Here is a 21350-nt window from a genome sequence, read left to right as displayed (position 1 = left end):
AAAAAAAATAAAATAAAATAAAATAAAATAAAAATAAAAATCATGAAGTAATTAAATATCTGAAGGCACTCTACATTCTCTCAATTCAATAGCTCCCAATGTGAGCTCATCCCAACTTGCCATAAAAGTGAACTTTTTATTCCAACTGGGACTGTCTTCACTCTACATCACTCATTCCTTCTCCTCTCCTTTGGATGATGTGGTCCCCTCCATCCCTTCTCTCCAACCTCCAACATTTATCTAATATCCTCCTTTTCCTTTGCATCCGGACTTCTCTCTTCTGCAGCATGTATGTCCATTAGCAAACAACAAGGCATTATTCTTAATGTTTTTGTATCACTATACACTTTGTGCATTACAACTTTGTTCTTCTATCTTAGCAGTCAAGCATTATTCTTATCATTTTACATCACTCTACATTATGTGTATGTACCTCAACTTTGACTTTCTAACTATACCTTAAGCATGGATCATTCCATAATACAGTAACGATACAGGTACTTTACATTTACATAACACAAAGAACATTCAGGATCACCCTCTGATGTTTCCCTCAACAATTCCTTGAAACGGGCAAAGAGGATATTACTTCCATGTTACAGAAGAGGAAACTGAGACTCTAAGAGGCTAAGACACTCACCCAAAGAAGTAATTAAGGAAGAGTCTGACTGCAGAGTGGGTCTTCTAATTTCTATACTCTTTGTATGAAGGCTTGCCACCATACACATTTATGGAACCTGGATCTATCTCTTCCTGACCTAAACCCCAGAGCTACATATGCAATGCTTAATCAAGGTGAAAAGTTGAGGTGTTAGGTGCTGATGGCCAAAGATGGCAAATCAAACCCTCTCTCCTCCCCACCCAAGAAAATGACTGTCCACATTGACACTTCTCTTTCCCCCAGGGGTTTTATATTACTCAGAAAGACTCTCATCTCACGGACAAGAAAGTCCCATCTGTGATGATGGTATCTGTCAGGGACTGGGCTATAGGACATCAAAATGGCAAACTGCATTTACAGAAACCATATTGCCAATAACATCATCAGATAAGTAGTCTTTGTTGGGGTGGGGCTCTTTTTGTGTGTAACGGAATGTTCTCTTTCAAGTCCTATTGACGGCATACGTAGTTTGCCATTTTGGAAGCACTTTAAAGCTGGGTTTATACAGAGTTATAATTTACAAGCAGAAAGAGGCTTATGGCCCCCTGGGTAATAAGTACTCCGTTGTTCCCAGGTGATTTATTAAACTTTCCAAGCCTCACCTGAGTACTGGGCTCAAAGAGATAAAGTGGGTTTTACTCATAATATGCACCAAAGCCCAATACTACCAACCTCGTTTATATGAGAAAGTGAAGAGACGTTTCAAAGTTGTGAAGCCAAGGCCTCCTTGAAAGTAGGATTCATACTCAGTGTTAAAAAATTCGCTTGCTCATGATGTTCTTTTGCTTTTAAACAAGTTGAAGGAAGGAAGGTAAAGGCTCTGTTCTTTCCTGGCCTCACAAACCTGTGCAATGCCTGATTTGGAGGGAGAAAAAAACTAATTCTATTACTGCAAGCTTCCTGTGCCTCAGATACCGTGCTAAGTGAAAATCACTGAATACGTTATAATCCATGTCACGAAGGGGTGGGGTAGGTACTATGATCCCCTTTCCACACATAAAGACACAGAAGTTGAGCCATTTTAATTTTCCAATTAGGAAAAGAACGTATGAAATATTCCTTGCTTATAGGGACTGCTGACCACCAGGTGCAGGTGGCAAACCCAGGTAGTAGTATCCACTGTTTGACTGACAGTCATATACAACTCAAATGCTACCTGATTTCTAGTCCTGAACCGCAATCACACTAAACCTTCACTTCCAAACTCTCTAACTCACATCCATTTCACATAATTCATTCTTTCACTCTGGAGACCTCGCAATAAAAAACACTTACAAAAAAACATTTACAAGAACTCTGATCCCAAAAGAAATGAAATACTGAATTCTGACTCAGACCTGGGTGTGACCCCTCCACGCTGAACTGCTGTGGGCTTTGGCTGCCTCATCTATAAAACTACCCTACAAATTCTTAGATGAATTAAAATATGTGCAATATTATATAATACCCGTGAAAGCACCACATAATTTTAATTGCTATTGCTATCATTATGAATAAACTGACAAAAAAGTAAAGTTACATAGAGGCACGTAGGATGTGTTGTGGAAATTAAATCCGACAGCTGTCTTTGGACCTGGAAATTCTCTCCTGGCGCTGCTAAGCATTCATTCTCGCTGATCTGAGCTGCTTTTGTAAGATTGGAATGGTGCTCTTGCTAACATAGAAAAAAAAACATCCTGGTTCTCTCTCTCCCTCTCTCTTCCCCCCTCCCTCCCTCTCCCTCTCTCTCTCTTCCCCCCCCCCCCCCCTTCATTCCTCTTCACAGATTTTCGCTGCCTTACACTTTTGGGAAAATGACATCTGAGTCTGATGTGGAACAGAACTCGTGGCATTCCCTCTTAAACCTAGCTGTGCTGTCCTTTTAGTAGCCAAAATTGAAATGCTCTCTCAAACGGAAGGTACACATGCTACAGCCCCAGCAGTTAGTTAAGCCTGGTCAAGTGGACCCCCAGTCCCCTCTGTTGACAGCTTCATCACAACCAAGTGATGAGTGCAGAGCCATCAAATACAACGAAAGCCAGGGCTCTGTATTTTAACAAATATAGCCACTCAGGCCCAGGCAAAAAAAATGCCTTGGGTACACTTAATTTGGGGAATGGGGAGGGAGAGGGTAGGAATCTTTGGTTAACAAAGCACTAAGCACCAGAGTGTTCCTGAAAGTCAAGGCTACCAAGTGAAATGCAGTCACTATAGGCCAGACCTACCACCAAAATGTTCCTTCTGTAAAGTGTTTACACTCCAGATTTTTGCTGACCTTTTCTAGTCATGAAGTCCACCCCACCAATGCATCCATCACGGATGCCTGGTGACTCAGGAAGAATTAGTACCCATTTACTGGGTAGGGTAATTCATCCCAAGATAGAAGAGAGGTGCCTTGTTTTTTAAATTTTTTTTTAAATTTAAGATGTAGTAGGTTCTATGATCAGAGGGTTATGTTCCTTTTGGTAAAAGCTCAGTCGTGAGTAAATTAAAACTGCAAATCATGGAAACAGAAATGAAAGACCCACTAAACTCTCCCTGAGCCGCAATTATTCAACCTTAGTGCACTGTATACCTATACCTCTTAAGGCTGCTAAACTGTGGCAACTGTGAGTCATAATTATATTATTAATCAGAATTAGGACGTACATGGATACCACTGAACGTGTAGTTGTTTTAGGAGGGAGGCCACCTTGGCCCTGGAGAAAGTACAGTCTTTGAAAATTAAGTTTATGGATGTGTAAATGTAGAGTCCATAATGTTGCAACTCTGCAACATTAATGTCTTCATACAGTGCAAATTAATGCAGAGCCTAACTAGGCATTTGGAACGCTAACCTAGTTTTCTATGTTTAGCTAATAGCTGGCAATTTTGCTTACACTTTTATCCTCTCGTTACGTAGCAATGATGATCATTTAGTAAATACATGTGAAAGGCCACATACTCCATAGCACCTCTTCTGGGTTGGAAATAACCCCTTCCTGGGGCGCCTGGGTGGCGCAGTCGGTTAAGCGTCCGACTTCAGCCAGGTCACGATCTCGCGGTCCGGGAGTTCGAGCCCCGTGTCAGGCTCTGGGCTGATGGGTCAGAGCCTGGAGCCTGTTTCCGATTCTGTGTCTCCCTCTCTCTCTGCCCCTCCCCTGTTCATGCTCTGTCTCTCTCTGTCCCAAAAATAAATAAATGTTGAAAAAAAAAATTAAAAAAAAAAAAAGGAAATAACCCCTTCCTAATACTTGCATTTATATAATTTAGTTACTGATACACCAAGTCAAGTGCAGCTGTGATAAGGAGCCCACTAGTGCCGCTTTTGGAAGCTAAGAACAGACCCATTCTCAAAGGGTTCCTTTGTAATGGCCTGACCAAATAAATGCAGGGTAGGGGTGGGAGACAAAGGACTGTGGGGGGTCCAGAGCCTCAATGGGTGTTAACCCTTTGTAAACCTTAAAGGGACTCAGTTGGCTTCTCTGCTTTGCAAATTATTTATGACGGTGAAGAAAGGTAAGGAAAGGCTATTTTCTAACTAGTGAAATATTAAGGAACGAGAGAGTTTGGAATAGACATGTAGAAGAGAAAGACGTAAACTGTGGTCTTCTAAGGTGCCATCCAGTCCATTCCTAGACATATGACTGATATCAGCCCTTACAAGTCACCAGGGAATGTTTCCTTTCAGACGCAGAATGGGGTAAAACAGGTCCCACTAGAGGATTTGGGGTGGTCCCAGGGTACTCTTTCTTGTCTCTAAAGTATTACAGAGGCAAAATCCTTAGTTTGGTGGCAAAGCCCCAAACAGAATGATTCTGAATTCAAGATTCCCCATTCCTGCCCTAGGAAGAGAAAGTTGACACTGAGCAGTGGTATTTGGAACGAGGTCCAGGGTGTGCACAGACAAGGATTTTGAAGATCCAGAACCAGAACTAGCTTAGAGGGTGGGGATTGGCTGGGCCAGGGAAGATGCAGGAAACAGGTCCCTCCACCTCAGCGCTGCTCAAACCTGTCTGCTCACAGGGGCAAGGTTCCTGTTCTCCTCTTTTGGTGGCTTCAGCGGGAAGTTGGCCGAGCCCCCAATTCTGCAGAGGGAATGCAGGCTGAGGGGAGCGCTGGGAATGGGTCCTACCCTAGGCACTTTAATGACCGGTGTGAGGGGAAATGGGGTAGACACTCTCAGTGGGAGGAGACACTGAACCGAACTGGGAAATACTGCCGATCCTGGGGCTTTTTCTCATGGCTCCCCTCCACACAGCCAACTCCCTGCACCAACAAAGACACTGCTTGGAAATCAGAATCCCCTCCAACACGCAGACACACAGGCAGGCAGGCACAAACCCTACCCGATTCACCTCATCAACTCCTGAAACCACAGACTGACATAAGTGGCCTCAGGTCAGTGAGGCTGAGCTACCATTCCACTGGGAATTAGGAAAGGCTACCGTCTAGAGTGGTATTTCCCACAGAGTGTCGTTTCAGGCAGGCTTGGCTTTTACTTGATGTGGAGCATGGCATGCTAGCATGTTTTAGACCACCAGTTCTGATGTGCTTGGGGAAGGCACGGAGGACCTCCACATCCCTCTCGTCCCTGCTGGTGGCACTCTCCAGTCCCGCATCCTCCCGCAGTCTCTTGAAAGTGCCTAGATACCAGGGCAGGGCTCTGCGTCCATTTTGCCTGCCTGGAACCTCCGAGTTTGGGAACTTTGAAAGCCAGGGGATGGGGGTGGGGGTTGCCAAGGCTCAGATTTGGGGGCCAGAGTTCTCAGCAGGAAAGCCGTTGAAAATCAACACCCATCTGCCTCTTGTTTCTCATCCCCCACCCCTTCTATGTTCCAGAACTCCTAACAGATAATAACCATCTCTCTCTCTCTCTCTCTCTCTCTCTCTCTCTCTCTCTCTCTCACACACACACACACACACACACACCCTTGGGCTTAGAAGGTTTTTCATTCTCAAGGCAGCAAACCCTCAGAACTGAAAGGATCTCTGCCACCCCCCCTTCCCCTCCCACCCCGCGAGGCTACTTGAGCGCCTACACACAATAAAATCCCACACGTTCCCAACAGCACAACAGAACCCCAACCCGCCAGGGGTTCCAGCGCGTCCCATACCTGATATGCAGACGATGAAATTGGCTTGAAGAAGAAAAAGCACCTCCCAGACTATTTCCATCCTCTGATTCTCATTCCAAGTGCATCACTCGACGGGAAAACAGGGGGGGAAGGGGAGAGCCCGACACGGCACACACACATACAAACACGCACACACTTGCGAGCGAGCGCACACTCGCACTCCCACCCGACAGCCGGCCAGGGACAGTCACCCCCAAGATCAATATCGCAGTTTGAATTGTTCCGGCAAATCTCCCCTCGGGCTCGACGGATGTGCGCCCCAGATGTGCTGACACATGTCCGATGCCTCGCTGCCCCGGAGGTCTCCCCGATCGCCGGTCTCCGCTCCTCCTCGCACGAGAGGCGGAAACAGCACTAGCAGCGGCGGCGGCAGCCACCTGAAGCCACCAGCGCCGGGCTCTTCCTGCAAAAACGAGACCCCGATCCGCCTGGCGCCCCAAGAAGACATAGACGATAGCCCCCCGCCGGGCCGCGCTGCACAGTTCCGGGCCCCCGGCGCTCGCAGCTCGCTGGCTAAGCCCAGGCAGTCCGCGACAAGTTGCCCTCGAAGTCCGCCCCCCTCACCGGGGCATGGTCAGAGGCCGGCTGCCGCGCTCCGGGGCCGCTCTCCTCCTGCTTCCGGGGGGCGGGGGGAGGAGACGCCACCGCAGACAGGGAGACAGAGAAAGAGAGGCAGGAATTATTGCCCGAAACCGCCGGCAGGCTCCGCCGACCCTCCCTGCTCCCCAAGTCGCGCGCAGCCCGCCGCCTCCGAGTCCGGCTCGGGCGGCGCATCCAGGGCGCCAAGCGCCGAAGGCGGGGAGCCGGGGACCCGGGCGCGTCGGGGGCCCGCGGGCTCCCCACGTCGCGCGCGCGCTTTCGGTCCCTCTGCTATTTTCCTAGGCTCCCCGGAACCCCCGTTGCCTCGCTTCCATCGCCCGCAACCAGCACCGCCGCCGCCGCCGCCGCCGCGATTTTCCGCAATGCAACTGCAGGGGTCGTTATTTCCTCGCCTACGGAGCCCGACGCTGCCCGATACGGAGGGGAGGAGGAGGGCAGGTGGGGCGGGAGGAGGGGGAGGAGGGGGCGGCCCGGCCAGGTGAGCGTCCCCGCCGCCGCCGCCGCCAGCCCCCGCCGCAGCCCAGCCGCCCGGCGCCCGGGGGCGGAGGCAGGAGGCCGGGCTGGGGAGCCCAGGCTTAGCGCGGCCATAAGGAGGAGGCGAAGGCTGGGCGTCGGAGCCGCGGGCCAGCGCGGAGGCGCCTGGGCCCCGGCCGCTCGGTCGCCCACCAGGACTGGGAGTTTCTCATCTCCTTGGAAAGAACTTCGCGCCCGCCGCTGGGGCGCGGGAGACCCGGGCGGGACTCAGCCGGGGCGCTGTGATGCGCTCTCCCCCTGCTGCGGAATAGTGGGGATTTTTTTTTTTTTTTTTTTTTTTTTGCATAATTCATTCCCTGCCCTCTCCCGCTCGTCCCTCTCCTGCCCCCCCTCCTCCTTCCCCCTTTCCGCTCCAGTGCCAGAACACTACTTACCCCAGAGTTCTCCTCTCTGTACGTTCCTAGACCAGGTGCAACTCTCGCCCGCAAGTCCCTCACCTCCCTCCTCCCCGAAGGGGGAAAAACCGTCTTTCCAAGTCCGGGTGCGAGCAGTGGCCGCCGCCAAACTGCGCCTCCGCTCAGCTCCGGGCGGATCCGAGACTATTGGAAACCCGGGCTTGAGGGGAGCCGGCTTCCCTTCTTTTCGTTTTTTTTTAGTCTGCTTTTCTTTCGGGAAGCTCAAGTGCTTTGGAGGCTTTTGCTGGGCTCCAGAATACTCTCTGCCAGCGATACTCAGCTGCTTCCACCGAAGGAGATTTCCCCACCAAAGCCGCGCGCGCGCGCGCACACACGCCCAGCGCGCGGCTTTCCGAGTCCCGGGGGGAAGGTGGGGGCGGCGTGAGCACCACCCACCGCCGCGGCCGAGGCCGAGGCCCAGGCCCGAGGCCGCGGGTGCGCAGAACGACTCGCCGCGACCCGGGGAAGGACGTGCGTCCGGGCGGCCGCTTGGAATGCAGATGCGGGGGAATTGGGAGGAAACCCTGCGCTCGGGACTGTTCGCCCGAGAAGAGGGCTGGGAGCGAGAGAAGAAAAGAAAAATTGTAGCACATTTGCATCGCCTCTCTCGCCGCAGCAGCGGGTAGAGAAAGCCCCAGACCTACCTCTTTGGGAGAGCTGGAGAAGAGGAGGGCAGGGGAGGGGAATCCCTGGAAAGATCTCGGATTTCTCGGCGCACTTGTCCGGATTGCAAACTGTGACGTTTGGAGATTTTGCACAAGCGCGGATGGACACACACAACAAACACAAACACACACGTAACCCGCAGGGTATTTTTTGCACTTTTTAATTTTTCGTGTTTAGAAGCCATTTCCGTGTGAGTCTCGGTCTACTCACCGCAGAAAGGGCGGAGGAGTGGAGAGGGAGCAGGAGAGGGAAAGAGGGTACCGTGCCTCCGCACAGAGTCAATTTAGGGAGGCTTGCAGGCTGTGTGGCATGGGAGGGCGGGCAGGGTTGGAGCCAAAGGAGTAACACTGCGGCGCTCCAGGCTTCTTGAACCGACTTCAACTGCCCTGGAGTCTGGCGGGTCTTTTTGCGGAGTGGTAGGCGTGGAGGTGGGGGTAGGGGTAGGGGTGGGAGGGAGCGGAGCCGAACAGCCTGGGCTGCCTGGGTTGGACAGACTTGGGGAGTTGCGTAGCCCTGCTACCTCTGGGGATTGGCAAAAGGAACCGCCGGCTGACTTGAACAAGGAGGTGTGGCCAAAGGATCTGTTCTCCGGTGACGGCCAAGGACTTGAGGTGGTCAGCACATGGAAAATCCCGGCCCAGATGAAGAAAGTCCAAGATTCTTACGTGGGGGGGGGGGGGGGGGGGGGGGGAGGGCTTCGAGGCTCGGCGGGGAAGTCACATTTAAAGAACCTGAGATAGTGGGAATTAGCACATTTGGGAAATATGTGGGGGATGTTTGTCTCCGTGCCTTGAAAGTCGACCGCGCGAAAAGAGATTTTTGAAGGGAAAGAGAGGAAAGCAGTTTGCCAAAGATGAAGAAATCCCACCCTAGCAGGGTTTGGAAACATGGGCAGTGACTGACCTTCTGCACTTGGGAGTGGAATTGGCTGCCAGCAGGAGACCTCTCTCTGGAAGCAGAAGCGGGGCGCCTGGATTTTTATACCACGACCCATTTATTTATTAATGAATTGTGCATATATTAAGCGAGCGCCTTATACGTGGCAAGCACTGTGGCGAGATGCTGGAGTTTCCTAATTGAAAAATCCATAAACCTTTCTTTCAGAATGCTTACAGGCCATATTCTACATTTTGCCTTAAGAGCCAATGCCAGTAAAATAATACTTAACCCCCCCCCCTTTTCAACTTGTGCACCGACCTTCTGTACTCTCAAGGAATAGTTAATCTATGCTCTGCCACCAAGTCCTTTCAATAAAAAAAAAAAAAAATCAATTCATTTGATAGTATTTAAATAAAAATGGTGGCACGCATCAATTTTTTTTTGCTATGTGTCATGTATTGCCAAATCCTTTTGTCATTACATCTATATGAGAGAAATATCATTATTACTTCCATTTTACAGATGATGAAAGAGAGCCCCAGAGTAGTTATTTGCCCAAGGTGTCACAGTTATTAATTGGTAGTGTAGAGGCATTTCTACAGGCATTTCAAACTCAGAGGACATGCCCCACCAACTCCCTTCATGCTCTCTCTGCAAAATGAAAAGTATCATCCTGGGGAGCTTATTTTGTATTTAGGTAAAGCAGGAGCCCTCACTAGACACAGCTAGAAATTAAACAAAGGCGGGGTGAAATGTAATGGCATCTTATGCAGTTGAGAACTTCACTACTGTAGAATTGAGAGAAAGACCAGATCACTGGGATTTAGAGGTAATCAAAGGCATTTCTAATGAAAGAATCCAAGAGCCTGCTAACTGCCGATTCTGTTCTCCACACTTGGAAGATAGCTCTGAACACAACGGTTCCTCAACATTTAGTTTCAATATTCTCATTTCCTAGAAGAAAAAAAAAACCTTTTTTTAGTCATTTCTAGGCTTAACCTGTATGTCTTTTTAAGAAAATCTCCATGTTAATCCAGAAGATAACTCAAAAAAAGCATGCACTACTAAGTAGGAACCTTCTGTCTTCACTCTTTACTGAACTGTTTATTTTTTTAGTCTATAAAACAAAAGAAATGAAAAAATAAGTCTATGTAGCTAGGAATATTAATTCACAAGGTTTTTTTTTCATATTTTAATGAGCTTGTGCCCATATCTGATAAGGACAAAGAATCTCTGTCCTGTATATCTGCCTTCGTCTTTTGTCTCTGTCCTGCTCTACATTTCTTCCCTATGAATTCAGTGCCAATATGTTACACATATAACAGAAAGTCTTCGCTAAGCCCAGTTGTGGGGGCCAGTTCCGGTTTCCCATGGAAAGCAGTGGATTACAATTCTCCCCAGGAAAAGACAATATTGAAATCCTTTGGATTCTTTGCCCATGCTCTCTTTTTGTCAACCCCATAGAAAGAAGAGTGACTTACCTGATTGGTAAAATTTTGAGGAGCATGATAACCATTAAGGCACATTCCCCAGAGTCTGGACATCCGTATTAGAAGCCAAAGCAGGTCCATCTGTCTCAGTGAACCTGCGTTCGGGCACAATGGGCTCACTATTTCACTGGTCTCCATCCCACATCTAACTTGGAAAGAATAGTGGTTGCCTAAGAGGGGTGGAGGAATGGAGAGGGTCAGGAGGGTGGGGTTACAAAGGATAAAAAGGAAACTTTTTAGAGTAATGGATATGATCAGTATCTTAACTGTGTTGGTGGTTTATGGGTGTATAGATATGTCAAAAGTTATCAAATTGTGCACTTTAAACATGTGCAGTTGATTTTATGTCAATTAAATCTCAAGATTATCCATCCAGATGGATGATTCACTTTTGCAAACGTAAGTCAGAGACTGTAATCATAAATAATCATAAATAGATACATTTAATAAACCATGGCTGGGCTAGGCTTGGAACTCATCCTTAGTGTGTTGTTATTGTTCTATGTGAATTGTTACTTACTACCAAATTGCTCAGACTTTGTGAAATGTTAAAAGTTAAAGGAGTTTTTCTTTCTTTAGTTTGGAAGCTATTAGGTAAAGTGGTGGTTCTGACACTGTATCTGTATCTTTGTTTTACAGGTATTGGAATATGATGTCATGAAATCATCCTCTTGGGAACATAGGATAAACTCTCCGTGAATTAAGTGGGGAGTATTCCCTTAAAGGCAATGGAAATCATTCATTCAGTCATTCCTGGAGAAAGGCAGATCTTGGAGCAGAAATGAAAACTTAGGAGATGCGTCTTAGAGTGAGTTGACCAAGGAATCCTTTTCTTCAGAGTTAGTATGAGAGGCAAAGGAGTCTGTACATTCAGGAGCATGTTTAACGGTGATGGGAAATTGCATTCTGCCACTGAGACACAGGCTACGAGCTACCTGGGGAGGAAGCCTTTTGGTAAGGCATGAACATACCAGGAGCAAAACCAGTAAGATTGGCATGTAATTCTGTTATCTGAGAGCAGTCATATCTAGTAACCAATTAAAAGTTAGTCTCTGAATGTTTTCCCTTTCTGCTATCCCTTCAGATGACTATTGATGAACATGATAACGTTGTGTGGGAAAATCTCTGTGCCAACACCCAATGCAGCCATTCCAAAACCAATATGGAGATGGTATCAGAAGCAGAAGCAAACTCTTGGTGGTACCCCAAACTGCAGAGTGTGATGGACAGTGACACAAAGAGCAGCCCATTGGCAGACCAGAGAGCTATGTGGGTGGTGGTAAAGAGCCTGGTGATAACATGGATTGTGAGCAGAGATGCCTTATCCCCTCAGGGACTCTTTAAGAGTTAGGGGGAGACCTGAAAAGGGGTGGGGGGCAGGACTCTGCTCTCCAGTGGGCAGGTTGAGGCCATGAAGCAGTATGTTAGTGTCCTGTTTCTGTTGTGATAAATTAGGATAAACTTAGTGGCTTAAAACACACACTTTTTATCCCGTGGTTCTGAAGGTCAGAAGTCTGAAATGAGTCTTCTGGGGCTATAATCAAGGTGTCTGCAGGACTGTGTTCTTTCTGGAGGCTCAAGAAGAGGACCCCATTCCTTGCCTTTTCCAGGTTCAAGAGGTCATGTGCATTCCTTGGCTCGTGGTTTCTTTTCAGCAATGGCTTTACTCCAATCTCTGCTTTCGTCTTTATTCCCTGTTTTCCTTCTAAGGACTCTTGTGGTTACACTGGGTGGGCCCACTTACATAACGCAGGGTTGTCTCTCCATCTCAAAACCCTTCACTGAAGGGCATCTAGAGAATCTCTTCTGCCATATAAGGTAACATACTTGTGGATTCTAGGGATTAGGTGGGGGTGGGGGTGGGGGTGCATTAGTCTGCAAACCACAAAAAGGTAGATATTTGGGTCACATGAAAAGTGCCAAATGTAGATCAATGGAGCCTCTCAGGAAGTAATTGAAATAAAAGAAAAGCTTGACACTTTTCAATACCATTCAGTAATATACCTATGTTTTTCAACGGCGAGTTCATGTGGGTTGGTATGAGACCAAGGCGTTGGTATGAGACCTTGTTCTCTATAAATGAGTCAATCGGGAGGAGGTGTTGATGTGTTTGAGTGGATGCAGTTCACCTCTCTGGACACAGAATGTGACGATGTTAAGATGGCATATACCACAGGAAAACAGGTCAACATCTTCCTCTCTTTGACATCAGGCTGGATAACAGGTTTGTTACCACCAGTGTGCAGGATATTTTGTAACTAGGATTTCTTCTCATTCCTTTTTGTAATTTGTGACCAACATAAAGGAATTTTATGTTTTCAAAGGAGATAGCAGACATTTTATTCCTATCAAACATTATGCCTTATTTGGCACTTAACTTTAGGCAGATGAACAGTAACTAGGGATGATACACCCTAACTGGATGGCATTTTGGCCAATGATTTGGGCATCATTTTGGAAGTCAGTGAAACCCATTCTATACCTTTTCTCTTTTCATCAGTGTGAATTTCTCTTACATATCCAATCTCCTGAACTCAGGCTCTTACACACGGAAGACTTGTTTGCAATGAAGAAACAGCAGGAACTTTGTCAATGATTGCTGGAGAATTGAATAGGTTTATTTGTTGATTTAAATAGCTCCATACTTTCTTGCATTTTTGTCACGGATTTGATGGTAGATGTTTTACAGTCCATTTCGAGTGCACACTAATAAAATTCTTGACATGATCTAACCCCTTAATTTCAGGGTGAGAAGATGAAGGGGTTAAGGTGTCCAAGTTCAAATATAAGCAGAAACAGAGGCAGAGTTAGAACTTGACTCCAGCCTTCCTAATTATTTATTTTTAAACCTTCATTGGTTTGCAAACTGGTCCCGTACACAGAGGGCAAGGGGAAACTAAAGGGGCAGAGCACTCTGGACCAGTAGGTGGCAGGTTTGATGAGTAAGGGAACTTACACATGAGGCTCATCTTGTGGCAGCAAGCTGAATAGACCTCTGCACCCATCCAGAATCCTAAAAGTTTATAGAGAGGCCTTAACCAGATTCAGTCACGTGTTCAGTACAGAAGGTCTCAACAGCATCTTACTCTCTCCTTGAAACAGCTCCTACGATAGGATCTGTAGACAGAGCACATGAGCCAAGGACAGGGGACAGGATGAGGAGTCTCTGATTGCCTGGTCCCGCTTTGAAGGGCAGCTAGAAGCCATGTCCTCTCGATGACCTTCTCCAACAACCTACCATGCCCACCATTTCTGTTGTTACTAAGTAACGCACTGCAGCAGCGGAAACACAGAAGATAAATAGATTATCCAAATCCATACAACTCCGTGGAAGATGCTTTTCCTGGATTTTCTGCTGCTTTCTGTCCAATGGACTTTCCACTCCACCCTGTCATTTGTGTGTGTGTGTGTGTGTGTCCTGTGTGTGTACGTGTGTGTGTGTACACGTGTATTTTTTTTACATTAAATGCTTTCTGGTGAAGTGTCATACCAATACGACTTCTCTCGTCTTCTTAAGCCAGCTGCAGTAACTTCAGGTAGCAGTTATAGATCAATATAGAGGATTTTAGCTTCATAATCGTTCTAAGGTTTAAAGAAAGGCTTCAATTAGAACAACAGTATGCTCCTATCTCAGCTTGTATAATTTTGGAGTTAGCAACTAATGCATTAGGTTTTTAAATTATTTGCCAAGATATTTTTTCCCATCGCCTCCCCAATGATTAGCATTAAAATTATAAGTATTAAGTTTCGCTTTTTAGTTTGCCCTTGAAAACCACGTTCTGGTTCACTACTCAGCATTTTCTACAGGCTGAATTAGAGAGTCTTATGTCCCATTTATTTGTTAGAAAAAGCTACGAATAATGAGGGTGGCAGATAGACCCGCCCCAAATATTTGGAGGCTCAGGTCAAGAGTAAATCTGAAGGAGTCTTCCCTCCCCAAGCTATAGCCCTTGCTCTGTCTCTTCAGCAGCCAGACACCGTCTCCCATTGTCAGGGGCCTCATGTGGGGTCTTTCGTGCTTAAGTGAGATGCCTCAAGGTTAAGTGCTTCAAGCCTGTGTTTCTTCCACACACACTTCTTTAAAGAGCCATGTCTTGGGCACGCCCTCAGTCCTGGGTAGGCACTCACCAGCACTACAGTCACTCTTGGGAAAACAGACCTGCCCCCCTCAACAGTATTAGACATCAAATGCTTGTGCCCTTTTCTTCAAAGCATTGAAAATGTTTGATATTGAGGAATACTACAACTGGAAGATTCTGAAAAGAATTCCATTTCTGTTTTTTTTTAGATTTTTTTAAAGTTTATTTATTATTGAGAGACAGAGAGAGACAGAGCCTGAGCACGGGAGGGGCAGAGAGAGGAGGAGACACAGAATCTGAAGGAGGCTCTAGGCTCTGAGCTGTCAGCACAGAGCCTGACACAGGCCACATGTCACACGACCGTAAGGTCATGACCTGAGCCGAAGTCAGATGCTCAACTGACTGAGCCACACAGGCGCCCCAAAAGAATCCCATTTTTAAATCAACACAGAGGAGACCTTGCTGTAAGGGGTCTCCACATCTCCCTTGTTTCCTTCTCCTGCACATGGAATTTCTCGATTTTCAGCCAACTTCAGCAACAGATATATTTTTTTTCTTCCTGATACGACTGCGTGGATTTAATAAAGCAGGAGCTGGATTGCCATGGTAGGGAACCCACCAAGCTCTGTGTCTGTTCTCTGCTGCTGGACAGAGGAGAAAACTCATTAAAACAAAAAGAACTTCCTGCCAAGCAGAACAGGAGAGATATGAGTAGCCATAACCCTACCGCAGAGTTAACAACACTTGAGACCAAAGAGGGTTGTAAGACTAGAGCTTTTGTTACAAAGATGTAAACATGCCTTTGTCAGGGACTGTAACATATCAAGATTGTAGCAAATGTCACATAAACTTATAACCCAGCGATGGTTTTCATCTCATCGACTTGAATACTTTCTCTTAATGAATCTTTTAAGACCCTTATGAGCTGATGTTACCTTACGTTGAAATTCCTCTTGGGAGGGGAAAGAACATAAAAATATCACATGTGCAAACATATTTCCTTTTCATCTCCCTTAAGTTATTTTTAGGAAAATGGATTTTAAATGGATGCGAATGAGATCTTCAGTGTGCTTTAAATGATCAACTATTAAAAAAGAGAGCATTCACTTCATGTCACTAATTTCTCTCGTAAGAAAATAGGAGTTCCTGGTGGCTGTTTCTCACTCTCCTACCTACAAAACAGGACACAGATTTTCATCGTACCCTCTTCATTTCCGGTTTTTCATTAGAGAGAAAATGAGTGGAATGAGTCCTATTTTCTCCTCTCCTGTAAGTGAATTTCAGAAGGCGGCAGTGGTAACGTTTGGAGGTGTTGCCATAATAATTTTTGGATTCTTGCATTCCGCTCATCAATAACTAATTGAATTAGCTTGTTCAATAGTCCTCACTAACCAAAGAAAGAGAACTGGGCCCCTAATAAAGCAGAATGTGAGTGCCACTCTCAAAGATTTCTCATTTACATGCAGGAATTTCATAAAATTCTCAAAGAAAATTGATTTTAATATACTTGAATTGCAATGACTTTTAAGGAGGCGCGGGGTGACTGTGTCATAAAATCAAATGACGGAGAGCTTGGATAAGGCCCATTGGTAAAGGGAAGTCGGGTCGATCACGGTGCAGACACTGATTTTGTTCCAAACCAGCCACGGAACACTGTCAAGAGAGCCTCTTCTGGCCACCTGCTCCCAGCTAACCACTTTACACCAGCAGGGTGCAACCTTGAGTCAGCCTGGATATGCCTTATCACTGTGGAAAAGCAATGGCCAGACTTGGAGGTAACTAGAGGTAAGGGGACCTAAGAGCGTCCCCCTACACCATTCTCCACTGAGGGGAAGACTCTCCTAGCTACTCTAGAGGAAACCCAAATTAGATAACGCGGACCCAGTGAACGAAGCAGGGTCCTGTCGGAACACAAAAACCACTTGTTATTTTTCTGAGAGAATTTAATGTAGAGAATTGGTTGAACAGGCATTGGATGACCGAATAGCCAACAGGAAACACTAAATTAACAGGGACAGAGTAAGTGTAGGGAACAGCTACCACTGTCATGATAGGGGAGACAAAGCAAAGATGTCAGGGTTATCAGAAGTCTTGGGGGAGGGGTCCCTGTTGGTCTAGCACCCGTACCCCTCAAGAGAAGGTGCTCTCCCATTGGTGCTGGTACCTGAGAAACTCTGAGGAGGGGTTGTCACTCAGATCCCCAAGGAGGGTATTGCTCCGCTGAGACCAATATCTTTTATCTCTGATGCGGCGCAAAGGCGGCAGCTTTTGACACCACTGGAAAAGACTGGAAATTGGAACAACTGCCCCTTGCGGAAGCAAAAACTGGATGCAAAACTGAATGCATCAAGTCCTTTCTCTGCTTCCCGCCTTCTAATCTCCCTCTACCACCCCCTGTTGGCAAAAACCTAGCAGAGAAGAGCCTGACAAAAGAGAAAGGTGCTTGCTAAAGACTCAGCCACAGCATCGCAGAGGATGGAAGGAATTGAAAAGAAGGGATGATAGGTTAATAACTGGCGCCCTCTAATTACAACGACAGGACTTTGATGGAGGAAAATTATCCTCTCATGCTATAGAGTTACATAGGTTGCTGTCGTCCAGGATTTTGAAAATGAAGTGTTGCTTCTTGTCTGCTTTTCACAGGGCTTGATGAGACCTAACCAGTACTCTTCTCTCTGATTCACCAGCAGTTCTGATATGTTACACATAACTTCGTATATGCCGTATGCGATTTCCCAGAACCTGTTTCTGTGTTAATTTCCCATTGCCTGATGAGACTAAGCAGCCTATCCCAAAGTCTCTTCCCCTGCCTTCTAATATCATAACTTTGGCTTTTCCACCATAATCAAAGGCTAAGCCCTCCTCCTAAGAATGATTGGGACCAGCTTCCAAATAGCCAGTGGTGCCAAAGATCATGCTTCACTTCCATGTTCCTAGAACCTGCCAGATAACAGTATAGAGGCAAACAGAAAAGAGGTCTTCTAGTCTGGAGACTCGATCCTAAGGTTGTCTGAACTGGATAGGCAATACATCTGACCTACAGACTTAGAAACCATTATAGGAACTCAGAAAAGAAATGTCCGATATGAACCAAGCAAAGCTTGACGGCAGAGGTGAGTCACTCTAAATTCAAAAGTAGCTAACCTTAGCCCTGCAGAGAGCACAGTGGATGAAAAAGGACTGGACCTCAAATCGGAAGGCTGGTGTTTGAATCTGAGGTCTACCATTCACCATCTGTGAGATTTCAAAAGGCACTTGAGTGCTTTAAGCCACAGTTTCCTTTACAAAAGCAGAATAAAAACATCTCTCGTATAGAATTGTTGAGATAATTGCATGAATAGTATACATAAAAGCATTTAATGCACTATAGATACTTAATAATTATTAACCTAAATCTATAAGGACCTGTAATTGGAAAATGTAACCTGTGGTTTTAAAAAAACATGCCAACCGGGAATTTTAAAACATCAGGCAGCAGACACTCAGCATATACCAAGGTATGGCTCTCATGCACCCTGTTCTGTATCCCTTTCCACCCTAGCTACTATGGTGTGTCTGATTAGCTGGTGGGGTTCTGGGTTAGGAAAGTGACATAAAGTGGAGTGGATACTTATACAAACAGATATTTACATGTTAAACAAATATTCATTTGATGTTCACTAACTAAACTTTTCTTATTCTTATGGGGTGTGGGGGGGGGGGGGGCACCAGGAAGATACTTGAAGGAGAACTGAGATAGGAATGAGAAGGTGTGGGTTGAAGTCACCACTGTGCCATTTAGAAGTGATGTGGGCAGGTTACTTGACATTTCCCCAGATAGGTTTGTGTTTTATTTGTTGTTTTAATTTTGTTTTGTTTTGTTTTGTTTTGTTTCGTTTGACTCTGTAATAGGTGGATTAGTATCTACCCTACTGGGGTACTTTGAGAAATGTGTGAGTGTGAGGTAAGACATACAAAGTGCCTGGTGCACAGTCAGCCCTATATTCCCAGGGGCCGTTACTTTTAGCTCCTAAGCTCTCAGTTTTTGTGGACAGATCGGTGCAATGTGGAATTTGAGTCTCAAGGCTTTGCCACTTAACTAGCTATGTGATCTTGGGTAATTGACTTAGTTTCTTAGTTTCTTCATCTTTAAAACTAAGAGACAAATACTGAGTGTCCCAACTTCCCTGGGTAAATGGATAGTGGGTCTGATGAAAAACTCAGTGCAAGACATCTTATATATATGTATATATACATATATCTATATGTACACCTGTGTGTATGTGTATTACATATGTATGTATATATGCATATGCTTGTATACACACACACATGTACAAATGTGTAAGCCTTAATTTGGACTTTGGCTTGCAAATGTCTGAATATTACATAATTTATCTATGGTAGCCCTGGGATTGGAATTTACTAATTAACACAAGAGAAGGGCATCAAAATCCAGGCTGTGCTGTGACACTTGAGGAGAACAAATGTAGCCTCTCATTTGTTACAGATAAACATTAATATCTTTATTCTATTTATTAATAATTAATTGCCACAGGCTCTGATTCAAGTATAATTGTACCTTATGAAAGCCCACAGCAGAGAAATATTGTGCAAAATGCAAAACACCAATTTTATCATGAGTAATAAAAATTCAATTAAGTTTAGAATAAATGTGCGAGTTAGTAACCCAAGCTTAACATAAAGCCACGGAATGTAAATAGATTTTGGAAAACAAAATAACAAGGGTGTGACAATTTATAAAGTGTATGGAAAATCCATCATTGCCTTCTACACACTGGCAAGAAAAGGCCCACATTATGGGAGAGGAGAATAATTTTTGACATTTTTATTGTGCTTTATAGCTGGAACAGTCCAACAAGGAAGCTGAATAGGAGGTTTCGTATACAGCGTAGCTTGAGGGGAAATAAAAAGTAAATCTCCCAGAATTATTTCTTCCATGCACCTTTGCTGGGGCCTGGGATCCTGAAGTGTTGGTGAGGGTCTTCGCTTCAGAAAGCCTGGGTGGAAAATATGAGCATGAACATAGCATCAGAGGGTTCGGGACCTGGGCTCCGTACTTAATTTGCTCTGTAACTAAGGACAAGGCCACTTCACTTATATGATCCTCAGTTTACACATCAGAAACATAAAATCAGAGATAATATTATTACTAAACATGTTATGAGAGAATAAAATGAGATATTAATTAAAGCACTTTACATATATCATGGAGGTTAATGAAGGTTACACAAACAGCGACGTTATCATACAATTTGAGGAAGTTAGTATCTTTCGTTGTGTGTTTTTTTATTCCTGCAGAATTTTCATGTTCAGAAAATTTTGTTCTTCCAAAGAAGAGCCTCTAAAAAGAATTTTTCCGGCAGTTCCATTGTTTCTCCAAAGAGTATGGCAATTCTTATTTGAAAAGGGAATTTAAGGGGCACCTGGGTGGCTCACTCAGTTGAGCGTCCACTTTCGGCTCAGGTCACAATCTCGCGGGTTTGTGGATTCAAGCCCTGCGTTGGGCTCTGGGCTGACAGCTCAGAGCCTGGAGCTTGCTTCAGATTCTGTATCTCCCTCTCTTTCTGCTCCTCCCCTGCTCTCTCTCTCTCTCTCTCCAAAATAAATAAGCATTAAAAAATGGATTTTAAAAGTCATGCCAAAGTAAAATGGCTCATTTACAGTCACAACCAATTTTTTTTTGAAACTAGAAGATGTATAAACAAGTTTTATCACTCACTTGCTTCAGAAAACTAGAGTTCATTCTTCATGGAGATATTCTAAGGAATAAGTCATAGATTTTGAAAGCAGTCTCTAAGAAAGACTCTCAGCAGTGTTCCGAATAGTGATATCATGGTAGACTCCCTGGATTAGAGCATCCTGGGGCTGGAAAGGACCACTCAGACCACCGCCCGCAGCATTCTGTGTGATGCTAAAACTCCTTCCATCGTCGTGCTCATCACTGGTGGTCCAGGCTATGGTTGCATACCCTACGTGACACAGGACTCACCATTCCACATTGTAGTCCATACTATCTTTGGTTATTTATGCCTTTTGAAAATCCTTCTAATAATGGAGTTGGAATCTGTTTTCCTGTAACATTTTTCTTCCAAAATTGCCATCTATCCTGGCTCTATCCATGCTCTGTTTAGTCTTCTTTCAAGTTAAGCAAATTTTCAGGTTTTCAATGATGTTTTCATTATACTCAATCATTTTTTAATAGCCTGGCTTCTTCAGTCTATGAAAGTGTACCCAGAATTAAATGTATCTCTTCAAGTGTGTTCTGAGCGGGGTAGGTCGTGCATTTGTGTGTTGTCATGTGTGTGTGTGTCTGTACTGTGTACGTATGCATATGACTGTAGGTCCTCTTGCTTTTAACAGACTGTGTAGGAAATGATGATGTTTATTTATTTACTCAATGAATATTAATTAAGGTCTTGACATGCAGGGTGCTGATGCTGCTAGTCAGACATCAAAGACATGCACGATAGATATATTTCCTGCTCTCGGGAGGCTAGTTGGAGAGAGACAAATATATCAATGTATAATTATCTAGGTAAATATTGAGAAAACGAAAGTAGAGTAAGGTAACAGGGAATGGCTGATGAAGAAAGGGTAGCTCTTTGAGATCAGGTGATCGGGATAGGCCTTGCTCATCATGTAACTTTTTATTTTAATCAGCATATCTTTTTAAAAATTTTTATTATGGAAGTACAATTGATATACAATGTTATATTAGGTCCCAGGTATGCAACGTATTGATTTGACAACTCTATACTTACTCAGTGCTCACCATGATGAGTGTAGCCACCTTACAGAGTTATTACAATATTATTGACTATATTCCTTATTCTATAATTTTAATCCTTATGACTTATTTTTTTAATTGAAGTACAGTTGACACACAATGTTACATTAGCTTCAGGTGCACAACATAGGGATTTGACAAGTCTATACATCACATGACT

General features: G+C 45.1%; 1 protein-coding gene across 2 annotated transcripts in view; it reads right to left on the bottom strand.

The window, feature by feature from the left end:
- CA10 (carbonic anhydrase 10 (inactive)) overlaps positions 1–7405 on the bottom strand; it is a 489815-nt gene extending 482410 nt beyond the window's left edge. Inside the window, exons 1-2 of one of the 2 annotated variants that reach the window (XM_086686946.1) lie at positions 7266–7405; positions 5737–6369 (exon numbers count right to left, since the gene is read on the bottom strand). In XM_086686946.1, the coding sequence (XP_086543072.1) occupies positions 5737–5797 (61 nt within the window). In that variant the 5' untranslated portion in view covers positions 5798–6369; positions 7266–7405. Of the gene's footprint in view, positions 1–5736; positions 6373–7265 lie in introns of both variants that reach the window. The other variant, XM_086686947.1, reaches the window with a different exon arrangement.
- Between the last annotated feature and the right edge of the window lie 13945 nt (positions 7406–21350).

This window comes from Puma concolor, chromosome E1 (genome assembly GCF_028749965.1).
Source record: "Puma concolor isolate L17-30 chromosome E1, mPumCon1.1.hap2, whole genome shotgun sequence".
Lineage (NCBI taxonomy): Eukaryota > Metazoa > Chordata > Mammalia > Carnivora > Felidae > Puma > Puma concolor.
Note: the sequence above shows the minus strand (reverse complement) of the source record. Positions and strands in the feature narration are given on the sequence as shown.